At 43.1% G+C, this 17,500-nt stretch overlaps 1 protein-coding gene across 1 annotated transcript; it reads left to right on the forward strand.

Annotated features, from left to right (window-relative positions):
• The first annotated feature begins 5,913 nt into the window (after window positions 1-5,913).
• Window positions 5,914-9,770, forward strand: LOC116122214 (ATP-dependent zinc metalloprotease FTSH 2, chloroplastic). The gene is made up of 5 exons (XM_031408110.1): window positions 5,914-6,066; window positions 6,408-7,595; window positions 7,669-7,982; window positions 8,780-9,020; window positions 9,348-9,770. Exons 2-5 carry the CDS (start codon window positions 6,408-6,410, stop codon window positions 9,687-9,689), a joined length of 2,085 nt encoding a protein of 694 aa, XP_031263970.1. The 5' UTR covers window positions 5,914-6,066; the 3' UTR covers window positions 9,690-9,770.
• The last annotated feature ends 7,730 nt before the right edge of the window (window positions 9,771-17,500 follow it).

Here is a 17,500-nt window from a genome sequence, read left to right on the forward strand (position 1 = left end):
CTTTTTCATAAAGTTGAAAGTGTTTTCCTAAAGTAAAGGCCAATAATATCCTTGGCGGCAATTTTATTGGTGAGGGATCGTGTGGCAGTGTGATTACCGCAGATCTCTTCATGTATCTCCCTTATAATGTGGTCTGCTTCTTCGTCAGTTACACATCAGAGGAGAGGGGCACTAAACCCTCGCTTGTATAACTGATCTCTGACGAGCGTGTAACAAGCAGCTTTGGTGCACAGGATTTTTGCCTCAGTCTTATCACTAGGCAGAGTCCCATCTCAGAGACACTAAATGATTGGAGTCATCTAGGAGATAGATTTTGTTGTAACTATGGTCTGCTCAGGCGAGCTGATACTAGAAATCTCTATGTATCGAATTGGAATACTTTCCGACATATCTGAGTCTAGCGATGCTAAGGTGTTCGCAACAGAGTTACTGTCTCTCAGGATTTGCTTGATCGTGAAGCGCTTGAAAGGCTCAAGTGAGGCCTTAGCTTTCTTCAGATAGTTGATCATATTTTCTTACTTGGGTTGATATTCTCCCAAGATCTGATTAACAACCAGTTCGGAGTCGTTGTGAGTGCTGATTGTGTCCGATCCCATTTCCCTCGCTAGTCATAGACCGGCGAGTAGCGCTTCGTATTCGGCCTCATTGTTCGTAGCTTGGAACCCAAATCGAAGAATTCCATGAATGCGAGTCCCTTCGGGACTAATGAGGAGAAGACCTGTCTCGACTTTTTTCCTGTTCGAGGAACCATCGACATAGAAGCTCCAAGTCGATAAGTTCTGAATGGTTTTCTGAATGACTTCGCTGGTTGACTACTCGGATTCTTGATTTGGCTGGTACGAGAATTCTGAAATAAAATCGACTACAACTTGCCCTTTGATGGCTGCCTTCGATCTATAATGTAGATCAAACTGACTCAATTTCATTGTCCATTTGAGTAACTTACCCGAAGCTTTCGGCTTCTGAAGAACTTGGCTGAGCAGGTAGTTGGTTAGAACATGGACTGTGTAGGCATGGAAATAGGATCGTAGCTTCTTGGAGGCGATCAGCAGGGCATAAGCTAATCGCTCTATTTCTGGATACCGCATCTCGGCGTCTAGTAGTCGCTTGCTCGCGTAATACACTGGCCACTAAACTCTGCTTTCTTCTCGAATGAGAGCTGTGCTGACCGCATACTGAGAGACGGACAGGTAGAGGAATAGAATTTCCATGGGAAGAGGCTTGGATAGAAGAGGTGACTATTTGAGATGTTCTTTTATACTCTGAAAAGCTTGCTCGCACTCTGGAGTCTATTCGAACTTCTTGTTGGCCCTAAGTATATTAAAAAATGGCAATCAACGATCTATAGCCCTTGATATGAAGCGACTGAGAGCTGCTATCCTTCCATTTAGGCTCTAAACCTGTTTTTGGCTGGTCGGGCTTTTCATATGAGGAGAGCCTGAATCTTCTCAGGGTTGAGTTCGATCTCCTTTTAGTTAACCATATACCCTAGAAACGTTCCTGAAGATACTTTGAATGAGCATTTAAGAGGGTTGAGCTTCATCTTGTACTTTTGGAGTACATCGAACATCTTAGTGAGATGCGTTATGTGATCTGAAGCGACATGCAACTTGACCAGCATGTCATCAACATAAACTTCGATCGACTTTCTAATCTGCTCAGAAAACGTACGGTTAACCAGCCACTGATAGGTTGCTCCAACGTTTTTTAGGCTGAAGGGCATAACCTTGTAATAATACAACCCCCAATCTGTAACGAATGAGGTACGCTCTTCGTTAGGTGCATACATTGGGATTTGATTGTACCCCGAGTAGGAGTCCATAAAGCTCAGCAGCTAGTGCCCGAAGGTAGCATCAACGAGCAGGTCGATCCTTAACGAGGGAAAGTTGTCATTCGGAAAGGCTTTGTTGAGGTCAGTGAAGTTGACACAGGTTTGCCACTTGCTGTTGGGCTTCTTTACCAAGACTGGATTGACAACCCAGCTCAGGTAAAGTGCCTCTTGAATAGACCCGTTTAAAAGAAGCTTTTCTACCTCACTTTTCAAGGCAACATAGCACTCAAAGTCCATGGTTCTTTTCTTTTGGAAAGCTGGCTTGACTGTACTGTCAATGTTGAGTGCATGACATATTACATTCGGGTTGATCTCGATTATATCAACATGAGTCCATGCGAAAACATCGACATTATCTATGAGAAAGCTCGTTAAGCTTTTGGTGAGCTGGGGTTGAGATTACTCCCGCTTCTCAACACTCGAGTCGGCTCATTTTGATCCACTGATACCTCAGATAGATCCTCAACTGGCCCACTATAAGGGCACTCTTGGATGCGAGGATCCATGTTGCCCTCTACTGGGTCAGGTTGTGGTTTGATCCTGCTGATCGCCATAGCTTGCTCGAGGATGCCTATTGACCTTCCTTTTCCCTTGCACGCCATCTGCACTACTCTAATGTTGTAGTCGCAAGATTCGCGTTGAGATCCTTTTACTTTCCCAATCCCCGTCAGAGTGGGAAACTTTATTTTCAGATGGTAGATGGAGGTGACTGCCTTGAAACTTCGTAGTAGAGGTTGTCCCAGAATGCCATTAAAGACGGACAAACAGTCTACCACTAAAAACTCTGTCATCTTGGTCATTTCGTTGGTCTCACCCAACGTGATAGGAAGTGCGATCATTCCCCTAGGAATCAGATGATCCCCAGTAAAACCGTAGAGATGGATGGAGGCAGGCTTCAGGTCTGTCTCGTCCAATTGCATTATTTCGAAAGCTCGCTGAAACAGGATATTCACAATGCTTCCATTGTCTACTAACATTCTGTGGACTTTGCACCGACCTATTTCAGGCGTGATGAAGAGTGCATCCTCATGAGGATGATGCAATCACACTGCGTCTTTCTCTGAGAAGGTAATCTTCTCTTCCCTGCGAACCTTAGTGAGTCGCGGTGCCATGCTCATCACTCTCAGAAGGTCATGATGAGCTTCCCAAGCATACCTTTCCTGGGCACCTCAAGAATTCCCTGTAAGGTGTGGTCCTCCAAAGATGATCCCTACACAGTAGAGACCCTTGCGACTACAATGCTTCTTTCCTTGTTCCTCTTGATCCTTTTCCCGAACGGGAGTCGGACCATCAACATACTCCTTGAAGTGCCCTTGCTTGGTGAGGTCTTCAATTGCTTGCTTGAGAGCCCGACACCCATTGGTGTGATGTCCATTATCCTGATGATAGCGGCAATACTTTTTGTTGTTCTTGGCTGAGGGGGATTCTTCATGGGCTCTAGCTCTCTAAGCAGGTTGGCCTTCTTTGACTTATCCAGAATAGTCGACACTGAGGCATTCAAAGGAGTGTATTGACTTTTGTCGCGATCGCAAAGAGGAACTTAGGCATAATATTTTTTGGGCTCAAATTGCTGCTTCTTTCCTTTCCGCTGATCGTCATTAGCCCATCTGCGATCAGCCCTTCTACTATTCTCCCCTTGGTCAGGAGCACTGGTCGAAGGGCCAGGGTCCTGGTGATTAAGGGCGACCACATAATTTTTGATTCGGAGATACTTCTTAGTGAGGTCGTAGAAGCGAGTGAGGGAAACATCGTCCTCAGATTGTAATTCTTTCCACAAGTCAGTCTGTGGGCAAACCCCCGCGATAATGAGAGTCTGAACGAACTCTTTGAGAGTGTGAGCCACTTTTTGAAGTTCCCTGTGGAATCTGTCTATGTAAGACTAGAGGGATTCGTTCCTCTCCTGCCGTATATTGCTTAGATAGCTCAACGACATTGAGAACTTCTTGTTCGCCTACAAGTGTCTCAAGAATGACGAGCTCATTTGTTGCCACGAGCTGATTGATCCTGCAGGAAGTGATTTGAACCAGCGTTTGGCATGGACAGTCAGAGTTATTGCTAAGCAGCGACATGTGGCCAAGGCAGAGACTTGGTGGAGTTCATGAGGTCGTTGAAATCATAAAGGTGATCCTGCAGATCAGAATTCTCATCGAACGCCTGCATGTTGGGCATTTTGAATCTCGATGGGAGAGGAGCAGCTAACACTGCCGGAGAAAAGGGAGACGTCTCAGCGACCTTCCCACGCTCATTCTACTGAGCTTTAAGCTGATCCAAAGCTCGCTGTAATTCCTCAATCTGAGGTAGTGGAGCTACCTGAGGATTACTTTCCACAACGTGGGTTCGATCCTCATGGTTGCAGTTGAGGAAAGACCGCAAATCGGACTCTTCCTCAACTCGGTCGGAAGCTCCGGCAAACCTTAACACACTTTGGCTAGGGCCGTGTGAAAGCATTGACTGGCTCGGGGAGTTTTCTTGACCTCCACGGTAGTCAGAACTGACCCGCAAACGACAGGGGTTTCCTGCATGATGACAGTCGAGACCATCATTTTGGAGATATTGGGAATCTCCTTGCCTTGCACTTTTGTGGGAGTGCCCATGTGACGTGGCAGGGGATGGCTCATGCTGTGACATGTCGCCGAGTCGTAATGCCATAGTTATTCTACCCGTTGCGTGACTGGTGTTCGCTAGTCCCTCGGAGCCCTTCGGTCCACTATTTGTCACTTGCTTTCCCTTACTTTTACGCGCTGCAGTACGCGCGGTATAGGTTTTCGCCATTTTTTGCACTTTTGCGCAACCTACCATTGTCTTTGGCAGTGGCACTACCTCATTGGACTCTGGTGATACGACCCAATCCAAACAGTCTAACCTTTGGCTAACTGTATGGAGAGTATTGTTGAACCTCTCTAGGTAATTCATCACGGCTGGGTCGAGTTATGAGCTCGAAGGAATATCCGCCATGGTACTCTACTGGACTGGTGGCACTTCGGGAGAAGTGTCATCCTGTACCCGGGGGATTTTCTCATTGTCAAGTTCGATTCGCTCAGTTTTGAAACCGCAAGCCATTTGCTGATGGATAGGGCCGATCGATTAGAAGTTTCTGATGAAGAGCGGATACTAAATCAGTGGCCCTCCTTCTAGCATCAAACTGTTGATACTTGATTTTGACATCAACGACTCGCACGTGTAAAGTGCTAAGCGGACTTAGAAATTGCACGTGATATGGAAATGTGCAATGAAAGAATAAATGAGAAGCGATTTTTAAAGTGGTTTGGATACTCAAAAGTGAATCATATGTCCATTATGGTTGTATTAATGGATGGTTACAACAGGTCGCGTACAACGAGCTGAATTATAATCTACAGAGAATTTAAATGTAGAGAGAGAGAGAGAGAGAGAGAGAGAGAGAGAGAGTCTACTTTTTCAGATTAAGGATGAGCCAATCCCGTAAATGAGAGAGTATCCCTCTATTTATAGTTGGGGGATTCAAGGTAGTAATCATGATTATGCAGTCGATCAAGTGTGATACAATTCCTAACCCGCTTCCCATTGGTTGTCTGCACGGGAGACATCCTTAAATCGCGTAAGGCTTAGGCAGGTGGACAATTCCTAACCACTCATAAGCCTGACTTTCACCTGTCACACTGACGATAGCTTTACCTCTTACGTCCTTATGCGATGTGGTAGTGTCTAAACGACACAAAACCTTCCTAAACTCTGATTGACTTTTGTTGGCATGAGCTCACGTCAGCCTTGATTTTTTAGACATAACAAACTTCATAGACCCTTTTTAAATCATATATTATTTCTTTTGTTGAGAAATTTAATTCAATTTAAAATTAATTAATACAATTTTTTATCTATTCAAACTTATTGGAAGATTACGTGTGCAAACCAAATATCCAACCAATTAAACTAACTAATATTCAGAAATAAGTTTATTTTAGAATTTATTCTAATTTGTTTTAATTGATTTCCCAAGGCGACGAGACTAAACGACAGAAATGGAAAAAATCTAGGAAGAAAAGCAAGAAATAGAGAAAAATCGGAAGCAAACAAGTCATTAGAAAGTCGCCACGTACGCCTTTTCCAAACCACATCCACTCCCTCTTAAACTTCACTTAGCTGCCTTGCAACTTGGTTGTGTCGCGTCTTGTTCCACGATTTCTTTCTTTGAATTCTTCCATTTAAGTTTGCCCTCTTTTTCCGTTTCTCTGTGTTCCGATTTCACTTCAATCCAGGTTTGTTTCGTGTAAACTTTTGATATTTATTTGAAACTTCTATTAGAAAAATGATTAAGGGTGTCGTTATTACAGTCATGCATTGGAAATTTTAAAAATGTTTAGTTGTGCTGTTTCCTTTTAATTTATTGTTGTTTCTCTTTTTTACTTGGTTTTGCTGAAGAAGCTGAATTGGTGTGAATAAAGTTTTAAGTGTTTGTATATGGTAATGCAAACATGGGTTGTAGGGGTGGCGGATGGGTGGTTCTTGTTTCAAGATTTATGTTTGTTTTAAACCGTTCGTTTCTTGATTAGTAGCTATGCCTTTTATTTATTGCTAATTCTATTGGTTTGTTCTACAGATGGCGACTTCATCAGCTTGCCTTATTGGGAATGTTTTATCTACACACAAGATTAAAACGAATTTGAGCAAGGACTTCTACGGTAGACGTCTTGTGGTTTCGTCAAGCTTTTCTTCACTGGAAAAGAAGTCCAAAGCAGCCGTCATAAAGTCCTCTTTGGTCCAAAAACAGCCGGAGGGAAGAAGAGGCTTTCTCAAATTGTTGCTTGGCAATGTGGGTCTTGGTGTCTCTGCTTTACTGGGGAGTGGCAATGCATATGCTGATGATCAAGGGGTTTCTTCCTCCAGGATGTCTTATTCTAGGTTCTTAGAGTATCTTGACAAGGACAGGGTTAAAAAAGTGGATTTGTTTGAAAATGGAACTATAGCCATTGTGGAGGCCATTTCACCCGAGTTGGGTAACCGGGTGCAGCGAGTTCGTGTTCAGTTGCCGGGGCTCAACCAGGAGCTTCTCCAGAAATTCAGGGAGAAGAACATTGACTTTGCAGCACATAATGCTCAAGAAGACTCAGGATCTCTGTTATTCAATTTGATTGGGAATCTGGCTTTTCCACTTATCCTAATTGGAGGGTTGTTCCTTCTCTCAAGGCGTTCATCTGGTGGAATGGGTGGTCCTGGTGGGCCTGGTTTCCCTCTGGCCTTTGGTCAATCCAAAGCCAAATTCCAAATGGAACCAAACACTGGTGTAACATTTGATGATGTTGCTGGAGTTGATGAAGCAAAACAAGATTTCATGGAGGTGGTGGAGTTTCTCAAGAAGCCTGAGAGATTCACTGCTATTGGAGCTCGCATTCCGAAAGGTGTTCTTCTTGTTGGTCCTCCTGGAACTGGGAAGACTCTTCTAGCCAAGGCTATTGCTGGTGAAGCTGGTGTTCCATTTTTCTCCATCTCTGGTTCTGAGTTTGTTGAGATGTTTGTTGGTGTTGGTGCATCTCGAGTCCGAGATCTTTTCAAGAAGGCCAAGGAGAATGCTCCTTGCATTGTTTTTGTGGATGAAATCGATGCTGTTGGACGGCAAAGAGGAACTGGAATTGGGGGAGGGAATGATGAAAGAGAGCAGACCCTTAACCAGCTTTTGACAGAAATGGATGGTTTTGAGGGTAACACTGGTATCATTGTAGTAGCAGCTACTAATAGGGCAGACATTCTTGATTCTGCCTTATTGAGGCCAGGACGGTTTGACAGACAGGTAATAATATATCATCATTTTTTTATTGCTCAAATTATATAAAATTAGTACTTAATATAAAGCTTTAATGCAGGTTACTGTTGATGTTCCTGATATACGAGGACGAACAGAGATATTGAAAGTTCATGCAGGCAATAAGAAGTTTGATGCAGATGTCTCTCTTGATGTGATAGCCATGAGAACACCTGGTTTTAGTGGAGCAGATTTAGCAAACCTGTTAAATGAGGCTGCTATATTGGCTGGTAGACGTGGGAAGACTGCAATTTCATCTAAAGAGATTGATGATTCAATTGATAGGATTGTTGCTGGAATGGAAGGAACAGTAATGACTGATGGGAAGAGCAAAAGTCTGGTTGCTTACCATGAAGTTGGCCATGCAATATGTGGGTAAGTAGGATTGCTTTCTCTGAATCTGTCTTTTGAATATTCTCAAATAAATTTTCATATGACTATAGATGGAATGTTGTGATTTTTACATTAGGGATGTATAATATTTAGCCTGCTTTAATCACTACTACTGCTGTCTCCATTTTGGTTGTTTAAATTTTTTATGGTTGCTGTTGAAATAGGTGGCTAACAAAATCCTCTGAATCTCTAAGGAAAAGATAACTAGCTGTATTACCTACTATGCCTGACAATAGGCAAAAGTTGAAAAGTACTAAATTTCAGACAAAAATTTTCCAATAATAATATGTGCTGGTTACTGCCCTGCTAAAGTTTTGGATGTTGGAGTAGCCGAATCATTATATCGATCAAGTAGCCTGAATCCTAGATTAAGCATACACACACAACAGATTATGAGAAAAGGCATTGTCATGGTTATGTGCTAATGGAAGTATATTTGAAAATTCTTACCATACTTTGCCAAGATTTCATATAGGTCCAGTGTTCCTAGCCTATATACCTAAAACATTCCTCTTTTATCAAGAATATGGGATGATTTACAAATGAAGCATTCGTATTTCATCATACACACTTTATTTATGAGGAGATTCAGAACTTTTTAAGCAAGCCCATTAGTCTCCCTTCACTTCATAAAACTTATCATTATCCTCTTTCTCCTCTCCCTCCCTTAGGTTCAGCTCTCTTTAGGCTCATCATTTATGCTTGTTAAGATAACTGTTTGTTTAGAAACTTGTTGCTCAAACAACTTACAAAATGCCCTTATTTTCTTTTGGGTTCAGAACTTTGACTCCAGGGCATGATCCTGTTCAAAAAGTCACCCTTGTTCCTCGTGGTCAGGCAAGAGGTCTTACCTGGTTTATTCCTTCAGATGACCCTACCCTGATTTCCAAGCAGCAGCTATTTGCGAGAATTGTTGGTGGTCTTGGTGGCAGAGCTGCTGAGGAAGTGATTTTTGGTGAGCCAGAGGTGACAACAGGTGCAGCTGGTGACTTACAGCAGATCACTGGTTTGGCCAAACAGGTGAGTGAGTATTTCTGTTATCTGGATTATGCACAAATTTCAGGTTGTCCAATATTCATTAATGTATTTCTGTTATTATTTTTTCCCCTCCAAAGCTTTGATTCCTATCATGCTTGGATTTGATAACGGAGTTGAAAAGCTAAAATTTTGATCTATATGTGAAGTATAACTGGCTAGGGTTTTTCCCTCTCCTATCCGTTTAGGGATCTTTTTATCATTCCAACCTAGTTCTTGTAACCAGTAACTCTTAACATTTACTCACTGTACTTGGCTAATTACACCAAAAGTTTCCTATTAAAGTTAGGCTTATGATTAATCTGTTTGCAGATGGTAACCACATTTGGAATGTCTGAAATTGGCCCATGGTCGCTAATGGATGGATCAGGACAAAGTGCTGATGTCATCATGAGAATGATGGCAAGGAATTCAATGTCAGAAAGGCTTGCTGAAGACATTGACACTGCCGTCAAGAGATTATCAGACAGTGCTTATGAGATTGCATTGAGGCACATCAGGAACAACCGTGAGGCTATTGACAAGATTGTGGAAGTCCTACTTGAGAAGGAAACAATGACAGGGGATGAATTTCGCGCAATCCTATCAGAATTTGTTGAAATCCCAGTTGAAAATCGAGTCCCACCTGCAGTTCCCACACCAGTCTCTGTTTAACTAGCATTAATCATACTTAAAATGCCATCCACCTTTTGAGCACACTTTAAATTGGTTGAATGTATACTATTTTTAAACTTGTTTAACTAGCATTAATCATACTTCAAAGGCCATGTACCTTTTTGTAGTGGCGACAATCAAACACGAGTTCCATCTCTTTTTCCCATTCAAGGTAGGTTTCATGATCAGTTTCCCTTGAAATGACAAACCTTCATCTTATACCACTAAAGCTATCTCCCCTCAGTTTCTATCTCTCCCACCCTGTCCATTCGTCTTACGACTACCCACGAACTCCTCCTCCTTGCTATACTCTCCGTGTAGTAGTTATTAACTTCTTCTCTAACTGGAGCTCCCTCTCTCCCACGTGCTTGTGGAACATGTGGTGGCTACTCCGCCGTGCGTTTTCCACTTGATCTAAGCGCTTATGCAAATGTTCCAATTCCCCCTTCATCTCCATCTCATGTCCCCCACTAATGCCTCCTTCCAAAGCTCTAAGGCCATTGGAATGGAAGAATCATTACATTGCCTTTACTTTTGTTCCGGAAATGTTTTCTGCAAAATAAAGGTTAGAGAAAAAAATGGACCTCACAGCACTCCTTTACGTGTTTCACTCGATTAATCAATTCACTCAACACTCGTGTTTTCACACAATAAATTCGGCTTTTACCCTCAATATGTACTCACCACTCTTGCCTCTTTCACTCGTTATTTCTTAAAAGTTCTTATCAAACTAATCAAACAAAAATCATGATTTCTTTGCCATGCTCATCGCACCAAAAAAAAAATTTCCTAGGTTCACACGAAACGAATCACAAAGAACTGGAATAACAAGGTAATAGGACAAGAATAACAAAGACAAGTTTCCACGAACTGGAATAACAAGTAATAGGACAAGAATAACAAAGACGAGTTTCTAATAACAATTTTTTTATTTTTTTATATACCGACCTAGATCAAATGTATTGGAATTGATCAAACGGAATTCAAGAAGAACGAAGATAATTAAACCTTATGTTAGAGCCTAAGCTCTAATACCAAATGATCAAACCCCGTCAATTGTAACAACTCCCTTATCAAATTGTTGCCTAAGACCGTTCTACACTCAGGTTCAGATGGAAACCGCGACCCAACACCTATAAGAGATGTGAACCTTGGTATAAAGGAGGACTCCACAATCAAGGATGGAATACTCGATTGATAAGTCAGGATGAACGCCACAAAGAAATCTGATAATTTCATTTAGTTCTCAAAGAACAAAAGAGAAATTACTCTCAATTTTATGAATTAAACATTGCCTTTCATTGAATGGAAAAAGTACAATTTCAATACTAAGGCCACAGAAGAGCAGCTTTAAAATCCCAAAGATTGCAACAATATTTCCTAAAATGTGCTTAAGGCAACGAAAAAGGAGAAGTTGAAAAATAAAATATTCTAATATAATTTCGCCTCAATTTAAGGAAGTCAAATCTGACTTTAAATCCTTAATTTCGCCTCAATTTAAGAAGTCAAATCTGACTTTATTCCTTAATATTTCAGCCTAAATTGTGCAACAAGAAAGGAACATTCATTTTAGTCCTAAATCAGCTCCCATTTGCCTATTGACTTTCTTGGATTTGAATCATCTTTGTTAAGTCTGGAGATTTCGTTCATCCCATCAATGGGCCTCCACGTGCTTGCTTGAGCCCAAATCCCTTGAATCAGCCCACTTAACGCATTTGGAATTTCTTGGCACGTGCTCTTGTAACTAGACCAAGGGAACTTGAATTGGATCCGCATTCCATGATCTCGTGCTAGCCATGTCCTCATCACACTGGAATCATAGCCTTACAGCCATATGCTAGCGAGAAGGCGTTTTTGAAGTAGAGGTTCTCGGAGTTGTTCTATATGCCCATAGAACTTCTAGGAGGTCATCCGCCCAATTGCCCTTGACGCGCCAAGCTTGGCCTTGTGTGTGTGCTTGATGGTCTTGTTATAGCTTCAACCTGACCATTGGCTTGAGGTCTTGCGACTGAGGCGAACTTTTTATGGATCCCCAACTCATCGCAAAACTGCTTGAATTCCTCATTGTCGAACTGCTTCCATTATCAGAGATGAGTGTATGAGGATCCTGTAGCGACACACTATATTCTTGAAGACGAATTCTTTGAGCTTTTGGTAGTGTTTGTGGCTAAGGGCTCAGCCTCGGCCTCGACTTTAGCCCATTTGTGAAGTTATCTACCACCCACAACATACTTGACGCCCCCTTTCGGTTGACATGGGCTCGATGAGATCAATTCCTACATAGAGAATGGCCAGGGGCTGGTCATCGTCGTTAGCTGTGTGGAAGGAGCTCGTGGGATGTTCGCGAACGTTGACTTGTCACACTTTTTCACAAAGTTGAAAGTGTCTTCCTAAAGTAAGGCCAATAATATCCTTGGTGGCAATTTTATTGGCGAAGGACGTGTGGCAGTGTGATTACCCATATCCTTCATGTATCTCCCTATAGATGTCTGCTTCTTCGTCGGTTACACATGAGGAGAGGGGCCTAAACCCTTCTTGTATAACTGATCTCCGACGAGCGGTTAACGAGCAGCTCTAGTGCGTAGGATTTTGCCTTAGTCTGTCACTAGCAGAGTCCCATCTCGGAGATACTGAATGATTGAGTCATCTAGGAGACAGATTGGTTGTAACTATGGTTTGCTCAGGCGAGCTGATACTAAGAATCTCTATGTATCGAATTGGAATACTTTCTGACACATCTGAGTCTAGCGTAAGGCTATCTGCTAAGGTGTCTGCAACAGAGTTACTGTCTCTCGGGATTTGCTTGATCGTGAAGCGTTAAAAGACTCGAGTGCGGCCTTAGCTTTCTTCGATAGTTGATCATGTTTTCTTCCTTGGCTTGATATTCTCCCAAAATCTGATTAACAACCAGTTGGGAGTCGCTGTGAAGTTGATTCGTCCGACCCATTTCTCTCTTAGTCATAGACCGACGAGTAGTGCTTCGTATTCGGCCTCATTGTTCATAGCTTGGAACCCATCGAAGAATTCCATGAATGCAAGTCCTTTCAAGAGATGAGGAGAAGACCTATCTCGACTCTTTTCCTGTTCGAGAACCATCGACATGAGCTTCAAGTCGTAAGTTCTGAATGGTTTTCGGATGACTTTGCTGGCTGACTACTCGGATTCGGTTGGCTGTATGAGATTCTGAAATAAAATTGGCAACAACTTGCCTTTTGATGGCTGCCTTCGATCTATAGTAGATTGAACTGACTCAATTCCATTGCTCATTTGAGTAACTTACCCGAAGCTTCTGGCTTTTAAAGAACTTGCTGAATGGGGTTGGTCAGAACTGGATTGTGTGGCATGGAAATATAGTCGTAGCTTCTGGAGGCGATCAGCAGGGCATACTAATCGCTCTATTTCTAGATACCGCATCTCGGCGTCTAGTAGTCGCTTGCTCGCTAATACACTGGCCATTAAACTCTGCTTCTTCCCGAATGAGAGCTACGCTGACCGCATCCTGAAGACGACAGTAGAGAAAGAATTTCCATGGGAAGAGGCTTGGATAGAAGGCGACTATCGAGATGTTCTTTTATACTCTGAAAAGCTTGCTCGCACTTTGGAGTCTATTCGAACTTCTTGTTGGCCCTGATATATTAAAAAATGGCAATCAACATCTATGGCCCTTGATATGAAGCGACTGAGAGTTGCTATCCTTCATTTAGGCTCTAAACCTGTTTTTGGCTGGTCGGGCTTTTCATATGAGGAGAGCCTGGATCTTCTCAGGGTTGATTCGATCTCCATTTGATTAACCATATACCCCAAAAACTTTCCTAAAGATACTCCGAATGAGCACTTAAGAGGGTTGAGCTTTATCCTGTACTTTTGGAGTACTCGAACATCTTAGTGAGATACGCTATGTGATCTGAAGCGACATGCGACTTGACTAGCATTCATCAACATAACTTCGATCGACTTTCGATCTGCTCAAAAACGTACGGTTAACCAGCCGCTGTAGGTTGCCCCAACGTTTTTTAGGCTGAAGGACATACCCTTGTATAATACAACCCCCAATCTGTAACGAACGAGGTATGCTCTTCGTTAGTGCATACATTGGGATCTGATTGTGCCCTGAGTGGTCCATAAAGCTTAGCAGCTCATGCCCGAAGGGGCATCAATGAGTTGGTCGATCCTTGACAAGGGAAAACTATCATTTGGAAAGGCTTTATTGAGGTCGTGAAGTCGACATATGTTCGCCACTTGTCGTTGGGCTTCTTTACCAAGACAACTCGGTAAAGTGCCTCTCGAATAAACTCATTTAAAAGAAGTATCTACCTCACTTTTCAAGGCAACATAACGCTCAAATTCCATGGTTCTTTTCTCTGGAAAACTGGCTTGACTGTACTGTCATGTTGAGTGCATGACTATTACATTCGGGTGATCTCGATTATATCAGCATGAGTCCATGCGAAAACATTGACTTCTATGAGGAAACTCTTAAGCTTTTGGCGAGCTGGGGTTGAGATTACTCTCGCTTCTCAACACTAGAGTCAGCTCATTTTGATCCACTGATCCCTCAGATAAATCCTCAACTGGCTCACTATGAGGCACTCTTGGTGCGAGTCCATATTCTTCTACTAGGTGGACTGTGGCTTGATCCTACTGATCGCCATAACCTGCTTGAGGATGCCTATTGGCCTTCTTTTTCCCTTGCACGCATCTACACTACCAAATGTTTGAGGCGCGAGATTCGCGTTGAGATCCTTTTACTTTCCAATCCTGTCAGAGTGGGAAACTTCATTTTCAGATGGTAGATGGAGGTGATTGTCTTGAATTCGTAATGAGGTCGTCCCAGAATGCCATTAAAGGAAGGCAAACAGTCTACTACCAAAAACTCTGTCATCTTGGTCATTTCGTTGGTCTCACCCAACGTGACAGAAGTGCGATCGTTCCCTAGGAATAATGATCCCCAGTAAAATCGTAGAGAGGGATAAAGTGTCCTGCCTTGTCCAATTACATTTTTTCGAAAGCTCGCTGAACAGGATATTCACAATGCTTCCATTGTCCACTAACATTCTGTGGACTTTGCACCGACCTATTTCAGGCGTGATGACGAGTGCATCCTCATGGCGATGATGTAATCACACCGCGTCTTCTTTAGAAGGTAATCTCTTTTTCCCTGCGAACCTAGCGGGTCGCGGCTGCCATGCTCATCACACACAGGGTCATGACGAGCTTCCCAGCATACCTTTCCTAGGCACCTCGAGAATTCCCTGTGAGGTGTGGTCTTCAAAGATGATCCCTACACGTAGAGACCCTTGCGACCACACACTTCTTCCTTGTTCCTCTTGATCCTTCCCGAATGGGAGTCGGACCATCAACATACTCCGTGAAGTACCCTCTGTTGAGGTCTTCAATTGCTTGCTTGAGAGCCCGACACCATCAGTGTGATGTCCATTATCCGATGATAACGGTAATACTTTTTGTTGTTCTTGGTTAAGGGAGATTCTTCATGGGCTCTGGCTCTCCAGCAGGCTGGCCTCCTCTGACTTATCCAGAATAGCCGACACTGAGGCATTCAAAGAGTGTATTGACTTTTGTTGCGATCGAGAGGACTTGGCATAGATTTTTTGGGCTCAAATTGTTGCTTCTTTCCTTTCCGCTGATCTCATTAGCCCATCTGCGATCAACCCTTCTACTATTCTCCCCCGGTTAGGAGCACTGGTCGAAGGGCCGGGTCCTAGTGATAAGGGTGACCACATTTTTGATTCGGAGATACTTCTTAGTGAGGTCGTAAAAGCGAGTGAGGGAAACATCATCCTCAGATTGCAATTCTTTCCACAGTCAGTCGCGGGCAAACCCCCCACGATAATGAGAGTCCGATGGACTCTTTGGGAGTGTAAGCCACTTTGTGAAGTTCCCTGTGGAATCTATCTATGTAACATTGGAGGGATCGTTCCTCTCCTGCCGTATGTTGCTTAGATAGTTCAACGACATTGAGAACTTCTTGTTTACCTGCAAGTGTCTCAAGAATGACGAGCTCATTTGTTGCCACAGCTGATTAATCCTGCGGGAAGTGATTTGAACCAGCGCTTGCATGGACAGTCAAGTTATGCTAAGCACGACATTTGGCCAAGTCGGAGATTTGGTAGAGTTTCATAGGTCGTTGAACTCATAAAGGTGATCCTACAGATCAAATTCCCATCAAACGCCCGCACGTTGGGCATTTGAATCTCGATGGGAGAGGAGCAGCTAACACTGTTGGAGAAAGGGAGACACCTCTGCGACCTTCCCACGCTCATTCTACTAGCCTTAACTGATCTAAGCTCGTGTAATTCCTCAACTCTGAGGTAGTGGAGCTACCTGAGGATTACTTTCCGCAACGTGGTTTGATCCTCATGTTGCAGTTGAGGAAAGACCGCAAATCGGACTCTTCCTCAACTCAGCCGAAAGCTCCGGCAAACCTTACACACTTTGGCTGGGGCCGGTGAAGGCTTGAATGGCTCGAGGAGTTTTCTCGACTTCCATGGTGGTCAGAACCACCAGAATGACGGGGGTTTCCGTATGATGACAGTCGAGATCATCATTTTGGCGATATTGGGAATCTTCCTGCCTTGCACTTTTTGGGTGCCCATGCGACGTGTGAGGGATGGCCCATGCTGTGACATTGTGCTGAGTCTTAATGTCAATGTTTTCTACCCGTTGCGTGACTGGTGTTCGCTAGTCCCTTGGAGCCCTTGGTCACTATTTGCACTTGCTTTCCCTTACTTTTACGCGCTGTAGTACGCCGGTAGGGCTTTGCCCTTTTTTGTGTTTTGTGCAACTTACGAGTGTCTTTGGCGATGGCACGCCTCATTGGACTCTGTGGTACGACCCAATCCAGTCTAACCTTTGGCTAACGTTTGGAGAGTATTGTTGAATCTCTCCAAGTAATTCATGACGGCTGGGTCAGTTGTAGCTCAAGGAATATCCGCCATGGTACTCTGCTGGACTGGCGGCACTTGGAGAAGTGTCTCACCTGTACCCGGTGGATTTCCTCATTGTCAAGGTCATTCGCTCAATTTTGAAACCGCAGCCATTTGCTATGGATAGGATCGATCTCAGAAGTTTCTGATGAAAAGCGATACTTCAGGCCCTCCTTTAGCACCAAACTGTTGATGCTTGATTTTGACACCAACGACTCTATGTGTAAAGTGCTAGGCATATTAGAAATTACACCTGATTAGAAATGTGCAATGAGAATAAATGAGAAGCGATTTTTAAAGTGGTTTGGATACTCAAAAGCAAATCTACTTCCACTATGGTTGTATTAATGATGGTTACAACAGGTCCCGTACAGCGAGCTGAATTACAATCTATAGAGAATTTAAATGTAAGAGGAGAGAGAGAGAGAGAGAGAGAGAAAGATCAAATCTACAATATATATCAGACTTAAAACAGAAATAGCTAGATGCTCTCTAACGATAGGAGTACTGCCTCTATTTAGATTGTTGGATGGATCAAGGTAGTCTATCACGTTCTACAGTCGGACATGTATGATACATTCTACCCGCTCCTATGGTGTCTGCACGGAGACATCCTTAATCGCGACGGTTGGCAGGTAGACAATCCTAGCACTCAAGCCTGACTTCACCTGTCCACTGACGATAGCTTTACTCTGCATCCTTGCGTGACGTGGCATGTCTACGACACAAATCTTCTGAATTCTGATTGCCTTTGTGGCATGAGCTCACGTCAGCCTTAATTTTTTAGCATAACAAACTTCATAGACCCTTTTTAAATCATATATTTTTCTTTTGTTGAGAAATTTAATTCAATTTAAAATTAATTAA

The sequence above is a fragment of the Pistacia vera genome, unplaced genomic scaffold (genome assembly GCF_008641045.1).
Source record: "Pistacia vera cultivar Batoury unplaced genomic scaffold, PisVer_v2 Contig1323, whole genome shotgun sequence".
Classification (NCBI taxonomy): domain Eukaryota; kingdom Viridiplantae; phylum Streptophyta; class Magnoliopsida; order Sapindales; family Anacardiaceae; genus Pistacia; species Pistacia vera.